Below are 10,240 nucleotides of genomic sequence, written 5' to 3' on the forward strand. Positions count from 1 at the left end.
GGGCACCGCGGGGCTGCCGGGCTGGCCCCGGGCGGGAGCGGACGGGACGAGGCCGCACCGCCCCTCGCGCTCGTTCCGGTTCCGGCGCGCGGAGCAGGGCGGGAGGCGGCGGAGGCCATTAGGGGAGAGCGGCGCGGGCGGTGAGTGCGGCCCGGGGCTCTCCGCTCCTTGTGGGGCTCTGGGCTCCCTGTGGGGTACCCTCGCTCCATGGCCGTTCTGGGGAGGTGCCCGGGCGGTGCCGCATCCCCTGAGGGGCCGGAGGGGGTCGGGTCGGAGCGTCGCGGTTCGGTGCGGTGTGGGAGGGCTGTGGTGGCCCCGGCTCCCTCACGAAAGGGCCCGGGGCTTGGCGCTGCGCCCCCGAGCGCGGCCGCGCTGCCCGCGGGGCTCGCAGGGGCCGTACCGCTATGGGATCCACCTGGGGCCCTTCCCGTAGAGGTACGAGTAACCCCTCGTTTGTAGTCCTTAAAAGTGAGTTTCCCAGAAGAGACCTGGAAAAGACTGGCTGCTGATGTTTAACGTCTACATGGGCACGTCTCTAGAGAAGTGTTATTGATGCATAGTCAAAACACATGTTGTGTTAAAAATGTGAGAAAATTGGTTCTTCACACTACTGGAAGGGATGATGGATTGTGTAATTGGAGCTTATTCTGCATCTTTCTTTGTAATAAAAGCTTTTGTTTTCCTTGTGCCTCAGGTGTAGAGCCACAGTACTGCAGCCATGTCGATTGGAGTGCCAATCAAGGTCCTGCATGAGGCCGAGGGCCACATCGTGACCTGCGAGACCAACACAGGAGAAGTTTATCGAGGCAAACTTATCGAAGCTGAGGACAACATGAATTGTCAGGTATCTTTTGTTTCACAAGGATGGAGGGAAGGTTGGCTGATCTGGGCCTCAGAAGGCTGAAAACTCGATTAAAAGATTGTTGCTTTTAGTTCTGGGATTAAAATCAAAAACTGTACTGATGCTGTTTTGTACTGTGGTGAAGTGGATTCAGCGTTACAGAATGCTCCAAAGAGGCCAGAGCTTATTTCCAGTTTCAGAGTAGGATTGGGCATCCCTGTCAGTAGGATCAGAGATTTTAAGAGTCTGTCTTGGGAACAGTGTTTTTCCAGAGTTCTTTGTTTAAAGTCACTGAGTGTAAGAATAAAACCCCCTTGATTTAAGAATCTGAAGCTTATTTAATGCAATTGCTGTAGTCATTCCAAGAGGGCCTAACTTTGACTTCAGGCAAGTGCTCATTGAAATCAAAATGCTTCCCTAATAGTTAGTACTAAAATAGCTTTATTAAACTATTTGCATATAAGAAAACAAAAATAATGATGCTGATAAAGCTGATTCGTAAACTGGTGAGAAAGCAAAAGTCCTGGGTGTGTGTGAATGAGTTCTGCCATGATGCCTTGTGTCACAGCTGAGGCCTGTCTGAGCACTGACTGATTTTTCCCTTCCAGATGTCCAACATAACAGTGACATACAGAGATGGACGGGTGGCACAGCTCGAGCAGGTGTACATCAGGGGCAGCAAGATACGGTTTCTCATCTTACCAGATATGTTAAAGAATGCTCCTATGCTAAAGAGCATGAAGAATAAAAACCAGGGTTCTGGAGCTGGGCGAGGGAAAGCAGCTATTCTCAAAGCTCAAGGTATGTACAGGTCCCTCCCCCTATTTTTCTGTAGAACTGAAAAATTCATCTCTGTCACTGAGGAGATTAAGCAGTAAGAAGTTAAAAGATTACTGGTTCATCCAGTGTTTTTCTGAATGTTTTATCTTACAGTGAGAGTCAAGACTCAAATTGTCCCAATTACCTGAATGTGTAGTATTGATGCTACAGTAATTTAGAGGTAGTGAGTAGTCTTGTTAAACAGAGCCTTTCTGTCAAACTTAAGAGTTCTGTTTTCCTGTAATTGTGGCCACCAGCTTTTGAATTGCTTAGGGTAGGATTCAGGTATTCTTGTTGAGCTGTTGTAGGAAAACAGCTTTAGTTACAAAGCTACTGGGAAGCTGTAATTATTACCTTTTCTGTAGTTACTCTCATTTGTGCCTTCCTCAGGGGATCCTCTGGTTCTTAGGTAGCTGAGTAACAGTCATGTGCCACAAAGTCCCTGCTGAACTTCAGTATTCAGTAGCGTTTGTGTGGGGGAGTAACTTACTGAGTAGTGTTACAAAACCTTGCAAGAGCGTGGGGTTCCAAATCTCTTGGGTGACACAGATTTGTGTGTCAGAAGGAACATGAGATGTGTGAATACCTGCTGCAGTTGTTCTGAGGAGCCAGACTGTGGGACCATGAGGTTCTGGTTCTTCTCACAGAACACTTTGTGCTCTCACATCACTTCCTGAGCATTTCTTTGCTTCTGAGCAAGAGACCTTGAGTTTTGTTGATGTTTTGCTTGTCAGTTGTTGAGATAAATATGCAGGTATGTCAAATTCATGTCATCCCTGATGTTTTCTTTCTTCAGTGGCTGCAAGAGGAAGAGGCCGTGGTATGGGCCGTGGCAACATCTTCCAGAAGCGAAGATAATTTTGGTCTTGGCCAAATTGCTTTTTTTATTAGGGATGTTAACTTGACTTTGTGTGCATTGGTATCAGCTTTGTTTAATAAATGTTTCTGACAAAAACTCGTCTGCTCTTACCTGACAGGACAATTCTTGGGCAAATACGCTGTAGGTTGATTTCACACTCAAGCCAGCTTTGGAAAATAGTGGACTTTGTTATATCTAGTTTTGACCACTTTGTGTGATGCATTGGTTTTTGAAGACCATTATGTTTCCTTTTTCTTGTTTAGTCCTGCTGTCATTTATCCTCTAAAGAATTAGAAGGCATTCTTAATGAAGAATTTTAAGTCATACATTATAAAGTCTTATTAGCAGCTGCATTTATGGAAAATACAGCAAAACAGGGCAGCTTCCTGAGAAGCAGAGCACTGTGTTCTTTAGCTTTATATGGACCTACAGTAGATAGAGGTCCATCTTCAGATGTCTGTATTGAACTTGTATTCTTGCATTTCTTATCTTTCTCTTTGGATATGGGGAGAATTTTTCATTAGGAACACACAACTTTGATAGCCTGAATCTATATTTGCAGTGAAAAAAATCTATTCTGACTTTCTTAGCAGCTTTTCCCTGTGTCTGGGAAAAGATGACAGAATATAAAATAAGCATTTTCCAGGATAAGTTTGAAATGCTTTGTAGATTTGAGAGGCAGTGCAGGTGTATGAGGAAAGTTTTATAAATAGTTATCCATTAAACACAACTCAATGCAAATGCTGATTTTTGAACAAAGCTCACTATCAGCTTCAACTTTTGATCTTATTATCTATACACAGTTGTGTATAGATCAGCTGATCTGCAGGAAGCCAAATGCAGTTGTAACTTGAATGAAGTGTAGCATGGCTGTTTTTACTGACTTAAATGGTTGAAATGTTTCAATGTAACCCTTGTGTACCTAATCACATACTTGCATAGGGTCAATTACCAGTCTGTACTCACACAAAGAGCTGCTCTTGCTTTTCTGCCTGGATGCTGTGAAGACTCTCCCTTGTGTGCAGACAGGAAAGTTGAACTAATGTATTAACTTGTTGAATTGTGTGTAAATAAAGCTGTATTTGATCTCCAGGGAAAGCCCTGCTGCATCTTCTTCTGGGTGGTAGTGATCCTAAATATTTGCAATGGAAAACCTCCTTAGAATTTGTGTAAGGGATACTTGAGCTTAACTCTGAAAGCATTGTAGTGTCACCTTGCACCTCTCATGAGGAATGTGTCCAAAGGATGGCAGTCCTCACAAGCAGGGACCATTTCCACTGGTGCTGGCTGGCTCACCTCTTTTTAAAAGTTCCTGTTCTTCTTGAGCAATGCCAAGCTGCTGTTCTCTCAGGAGCACTGGATGTGCCATTCAGCAGCACTGAGGGTGGGGGACAACCACGAATTTTGGAGAGAAACAGTAACTTTCCTCAGAAGGTTTGATGGAACAAACTGTATCTGCTTTAATAAGTTTGGAGTAACTTCTCTAATGCATATCAGCTTTGAAGATGATACTGGATTTTGCATAAAGAAAAAGCTTTGCACTGTGGCCTCAGGTTGAGGCTGAGTCTAGGATGAACTCTTCAGAAAGATACTGTGAATTTAGTGTTAAAAATGTGGGAGTTTCACACTGGTAGGAAAGTCTCAGCCAAGACAAACATCACTTAGCAATTTCTGACTGGAGTAACTGGAATGCTAGTTTGTTACAGGCTGCTTTCCAGAGCCTTCCTGTGCTGTGTGTATTACTACAGTGTAAGAAATCAAAATTTCCTTCTCACAGACCAGGTCTCACCCACTAGATGGCTCTGTTGGGAAGAGAATGAAGCTCAAGAAACCAGAACCCTCTGGAAAAGAAAAATGCAAGAAATGTGACTTCTGCTATAAAGTCCATAAACTCAAGGGCTATTATAAACTAGCATGAAAATACTCACCTTATTTTCTTTCTTCTTCAGTGTTCCTGAGTGCTGGCTTCCTACATGGCTGAGTTATTCCAGCTGCTGATTGATGCTGTGTTTCCCTGGTACTTGGCTAAGTGGGCAAATGCACTTAGATAATGCAGATTCCTCAGTGCAGTAACTCAATCTATTTCCCTGGGATGCAGATACTAAGGAGAGATGCAGCTGTTTTTAACATCTGTACTTATTTGTCACTTTTTTAAAATCACAGAATGCAGCATTTCTTTTCATTCTTTGCCATCCCAATGTGTGTGGGCTTATAAATCTCATGCTCTTCAGTGCGTTCAGGGCTCTCCACAGTTTCCTGCTTTTGGCAAAGAGAGACAAGCACTGGCCTAAAGCCTTGTTCCAAACTTGCCCCTTTGAGAACACCAGTGCAGGTCCCTTTGATACTGGTAGGACAGAGAAGTCTGTACTGTAGGTGTCCAAAATGGTGTGTGGAGAGGTGCAGGTGGAAATTCACCTGGTCTTCCAGGGTCAAAACCACACTTGTGCTCTTGTATGAAAACAAGGCATAACATCAGAGAAAAGTTCAAGAAAGTACCACTTGAAAAAAATTCCTTTGCACAGAACTGTAGGATCTTTCCCTGACCAGGTGCTTTCGTCCCATACATGTGCAGCTCTTCTCTCCAGGTATGTCTAACTTGTTTTGATCCTACAATTGTACTTTTCTTTAGTTCATTTTTCAATGCTCTTCAGAAAACCTCTTCTAGAAGGGCAGAATGGAGCAGGAAATGTGAATTTCTGGTGCTGGTAGTCAGGATAACTGTCCAGTCTGTATCTCTTTGCTGTTTGAGCTTTACAATGAGCTTTCCTGTAAAATAGATGTGTCCTTTTGCCAGTAAAATGTGAGCAAGGGTGGAAGACTGATGTCCCAGTGGACCAGTGGTTTGGTAAGGTAGCAATGGATGGAATTCTGAGGTCTACAAGAAAGTGTCAGTGATTCAGTTGTTTATTTCTCAGGCAAGGGTCAAATGTGGGGAAAGAGTTCTTCCAGGGATCTTTGTTATTTCCAAAAATTTAGATCTGGACTTGCACTTTATTGCAGCCAAACTGATTTCAGACAGACCTGATCTTCCTCCTCCAACATTAGATAAAACTTTACAGGACCCTCCTGCCTTCAGAGACTCTTTGGAAGGAAATACAGATACCACTTTAAAAGCATGGTCATGGAACAGCCTTGAAGAGGTGCTGATGGGTGAGTGTGTGCAGATCACTTTGCAAATGAGAGGAGGCTTCACCTGCTCACACCTGCAGACAGGAGAGCTGCCAGGTGACTGCAGTGGGCTGAAGTAGCCAAAGCACTGCCTGTCTGCAAGTATTTTCCAGGTCAAGCTGTGTTTTGACTGCTCCAGGTGTCCTGTTGTTTCCTAGACCTGTAATGAGAGCTCTTGATAGAGTGAAGAGTATTTTGGAGGTGGTGAATAAGAACGTGCCACCCTTCCCTGCTCATGGTCACTGTTCCTCACAGACCAGGGTGTGGGATTATTTCATTCCTTCTGGAGTTAGTTCTGACATTAGTGTGCAGTATGAGTAGTAGGTTTGGGGTGGGTTTATGCCACTTAATTCAGATGTTTAATGAGAAAAGTATTTGGGGTTTGTGTGTGAGTTGCTTGTTCCTAGTAGACAGGCTGTTATTCCTGGCACAGCACCAGTCATTGCATAAGCAAGTATTGTGCAGCCTTCTGCTGCTCAGCAGAGACTATCAGAGCCTATGAAAAGTGGAGATTTTCCAGCATCATTAATTCAAGGGAGAATGCTGAGGCCCTGGCAAAGAAACAGATTGTATCCAGAAGATGTGTAGTTATGCTGGGAGAAATGAAAAGAATTGCAGAAAAACACTATCATTGTTCTTTTGTTTGGTGAACTGCTTGCAGTGAGCATTTAATTTGTTCTTCATTTTCCCTTGCTTGGGGACTTAAAATCTGTTGTGTGGTTGGGGGTTTGCCCTAATTCCAGCTCACTGGAGAGATGCTGGTACATCTAATCCAGAGCAAGCTACTGCTTGTGAGGCAAAACTTCTTACATTTTGTCCCTTGGTGGCTAAAATGTTAATAGGGAGTGCAGCCCACAGCCTCAGAGAGGTTTTGGAACACTGCAGCTGATGGCCCTCAGCAGACATGCAGTGAAGCTGATATTGTGACAATACACAGACCCATGTAGTGGCATTTTAGAATGTTTATTGATATCTTTACACTCCCCTAAAATCTCAAGTAAACTGTAGGGTGAATAGGGTTTTTTCCCTGACACCATAGCCAGCTGAGACACAGAACTGGCATGTGGAGATTTTCACTTTTCTCTACCAAAGAGGTGTTGCTGTTTGTTGCTTCATGATCAGATGAGCTCCTTTCTGTCTCATGTCTGAAACAGCTCCACAACAGGCCTGTTTTTGCAAAGCTCAGCCAAAAGTCAGTGTTGTTCCCCTTGAAGAGCACTATATCAAAGGGCACATCAGATGCATGCTCAGAACCAGACAGGAGTGTGTCACTTGCCTGCAGTCTTGTTCACCTCATGCTTTTGAGGGCAGCTTGGAGGTGGCAGCAGAAGTGCCATGGTCTGGGGAAAGGAGTGGCTACACTTAGAGGAAATGTTGCTTCTTCCTTTTCTCTTGGTACTTGTCAGCATTGGCTTTGTTTTGTCTTTTCACTGCAACCTTTATTTTTTCTTTTCCAGTTAATGATCCAAATATGACATGGAGAAAGTGGATGAAGCTCTAGGGAACTCATTAGAGGCTTTTCATGTCAGAATTGGACTCCAAATACATGAAGTCTAATCCTGAACCTGGGCAGAGATTTATACCATGGGACATGCTGAAGTTTCTGGCTGGAGGGTTTCTTCTTGAGAGGGTCCATGTAGGAGATCTCACTTTATCTCCATGGCCTCATTTGAGCCTGGCTGTTACTGGCCCTGCACCCCTGGCTGAGCTGCACACCCTGGGAAGGAGCCCTGGGGGTGCATCCTCCTGTCCTGCTTGCAAGAGTCAAGTGTTCACCCAGCTCCAGAGCACCTGGCCTGGTGCTAGCAGGAGCTTTGGGGCTGTCAGTGACACTGTAGAACACTGGGATTCATACTGGAGCTGAGGGATGGGCCAGTCCAGGGCTGAGACCCAGGTAAGGGGACCTGGAGACACTCTGGGCTGTTGTCTCTGGGTATCTGGTTACACATCACATCTGTTTCTTTGGTCTCCACTTGGCTCTCTTGCCATTGCAGTTTCTGAAAAACTAAAACCCCAAAGAACTGTTGGTAAAATGAGTGGATGGGTTGTGACTTGCTCAGTTTTTCAGTTGCAGCAGAGTTCAGACAAAGGTGCACACATCAAACTGTTGGCTCTGCAAACCAAAAGATTTCAGGGGATCAAGAACAAAGCTCTGCTCAGAAGTCTGACATTGAAACTCAAAGGCAGCTGCCTCTGCTAGTCTGGGAAAGAGCCTTTTTCCCATACTTTGTGCCATGTTTTTGCTGTTGAGACACCATGTATTTCAGGGGAATTACACAGGTTAAATAAGGCCCACATCGTTTTTTATAGCGCTTCAAATGCTTCCCATCATTGTGTCCAATGTGGGGCAGACTGACACAGAATGGACTGGGAGGAATAACCCTCCCAGAAGCTGAGGAACTGGCTGGTGAGAAAGCAGGGAAGTGCCTCTCTTCCACCTTTGTGACACACCCTGCATGCAAGCAGAATGAACCTGCTGCTCCTGTGGGAGGAAATGTCAGTGCCATTGTGGCTCACTTGCTCTTGAGGCCCATTTGGATGCAACAGGGGGAGTGCTGGCCTTTGGGAAAAGGAGTAAATGGAGTAAAAGCTGTCTTTCCTCTGATCTCTTCTGCTGGAGAACAGTTCCTGTGTGGTTATTGTGTTTAGTGGTTGTTCTGGTTTTGAATCAGCATCACTGGACTGGGATCCTGTCAGATCTGAGAGGAGCAGCAGAGGGTCAGCAAGTACTTGGTGTCTCAAAGTGGATCAAGAGGCAGTCCTGGCCTTCTGGAGCACTGGCCTCAGCCAGCAGTGTTCCTGTTTTGTTTTGTCAAGTGCCCCTTGGCAGCCTTAAACCAGCATCTATGCTGAGAGCACCTGCTTAAGGCCAGTAAACTGTAAACCAGGTTCTCTTGTCTATGGATAATGTCCCCAGCTGGGGTGGCTGGGCTTCCTGCCAGCTGCCCTTGGAGGCTTTTCCATGCAGGGACTGCAAGTGAGTTTGTATTGAGGCACTTTGCCTCTTCCAAGCTTTGAGTCACGTCCTGTGGTAGGGAGCAGAGCAATCTCTAAAGGCAATGTTTAATCTTCTCTTGTTTATTTTCTTAAGATGAAACAATTTATATTTTTGACATCTTTGTCAGCAGCTGTCCACTAAGGAGCTTGTCAGCCTGCCCCAAACAGTGCAAACTCCTTTATCTTCCTAGTGCTTGTGATGAGAAATGAATTAGAAGTTGAGAAAAGAGCCTTGGCAGTGCAAAAGAAAAGGGCCTTGACAGGTTTTGAAGTGTGTGAAATAAAAAATAGATTAGACAAGCCTGTGCTTCCAGCTGCTTTTTGCATCCTTACCTCAATAAAATAATTACCACTTATTTAGGCAGAGTCACTGAAGTGAGGGAGGCTTTTGCTGAGCTCAGTGCTCAGTATATTGCTGCCTGGAGCATGCCAAGATGCTTACCTGGGTTTTGTGGTCAGAAGCTGAGGTAAAATACAGGATGGAGTTGCAAGGTAGGTGTTGTCCTCCTAGGCAGGGAGAGCACAAGTGCTTTTCTGTTGGAGTAACTGTTCCTTCTTCCCTCCCAGGCACCAATGGCCTCATTAGCTGTGGTGGTGTTTGTTATCTCCACATGTGATAAGAGACAAGGGCTGGGCTTTGCAGGCTGGTGCTGCTGGAGCTCTCTGCTGCACCAGCATCTTCAAGGGATGCTTTACACCTGGTGACCTCTCCTTCCAGCTCACTGCTGCTGAACAGTGTGCTCAAATGTCCCACAGAGCTGTGGTGAGGCTGATCACCTGCCTGGGGTGGGGAAGGGCTGTGGTACCATCTGTGCAGCTGCACCTTCAGCTTCCAGGTCCCATCCCAGGCTGACCATCTGCAGCCTGCACACAGAGGGAGGCTGGCAAACTGAAAATGGTGGAGAGAGAGGCTGGTGTCTGAGTCTTGGTACTGAGTGCTGCTCCAAACACCTGAGATTGCAGCAAGTACCTCCTGAGGAGAGTCTTGAATGCTGCTGTGTCACCTGACAGGCTCACTGCAGGGCAGGTGTCCCCTGATTTAGCATCATAACTAAGCTGGTCCCTCTGGCTATCTGTGAGGAGACCTGAATTAGCAGCTCATCCCTTTAATACCCTTTGAGAGCCCTGAGCCTTCTCATTCAGTGCAAGGAAAGGCTCATTTCAGTTGTGTCATCCTCTCTGGTTGGTGAACTCAGCTTTTATGAAAATTGCAGATTGGGAGCTTCTAGGTCTGCTCCTTGAGCATGCACCTCATCTGTAGGGGGCCCAGGAGCACTTCCCAGCTTTGGGATGAGCTGGATGCACTGTGCTGCCCAGAGCCCCTCTCCTATCCATGGGATCAGGGAGTAGCTGGGTGTGCTGGGATTGTTTCTGCTGAGTTACAGCCCATCAGAATTCATCCAAGAAGCAGTGGCAGCACTTTGTAATTTGCATTTTCACACATTTATTCACAACCAGTTCTCCATGGGGAGCTTTCTGTGGCAAAGCAACCAAGTGCATATAGAGGAATAAACATGCATGCCCCAGCTGCTCAGCTGAACCCCTGTGTTTCCTGC

At 45.7% G+C, this 10,240-nt stretch overlaps 1 protein-coding gene across 1 annotated transcript; it reads left to right on the forward strand.

The window, feature by feature from the left end:
- The first annotated feature begins 9 nt into the window (after positions 1–9).
- On the forward strand, positions 10–3,611 carry SNRPD3 (small nuclear ribonucleoprotein D3 polypeptide). The gene is made up of 4 exons (XM_054645677.2): positions 10–140; positions 695–844; positions 1,450–1,642; positions 2,457–3,611. The coding sequence occupies exons 2-4, from the start codon at positions 719–721 to the stop codon at positions 2,516–2,518; spliced, it is 381 nt and encodes a 126-aa protein (XP_054501652.1). The 5' UTR covers positions 10–140; positions 695–718; the 3' UTR covers positions 2,519–3,611.
- Positions 3,612–10,240: the final 6,629 nt, after the last annotated feature.

Source organism: Agelaius phoeniceus, chromosome 18 (genome assembly GCF_051311805.1).
Source record: "Agelaius phoeniceus isolate bAgePho1 chromosome 18, bAgePho1.hap1, whole genome shotgun sequence".
NCBI classification, from domain to species: Eukaryota; Metazoa; Chordata; class Aves; order Passeriformes; family Icteridae; genus Agelaius; species Agelaius phoeniceus.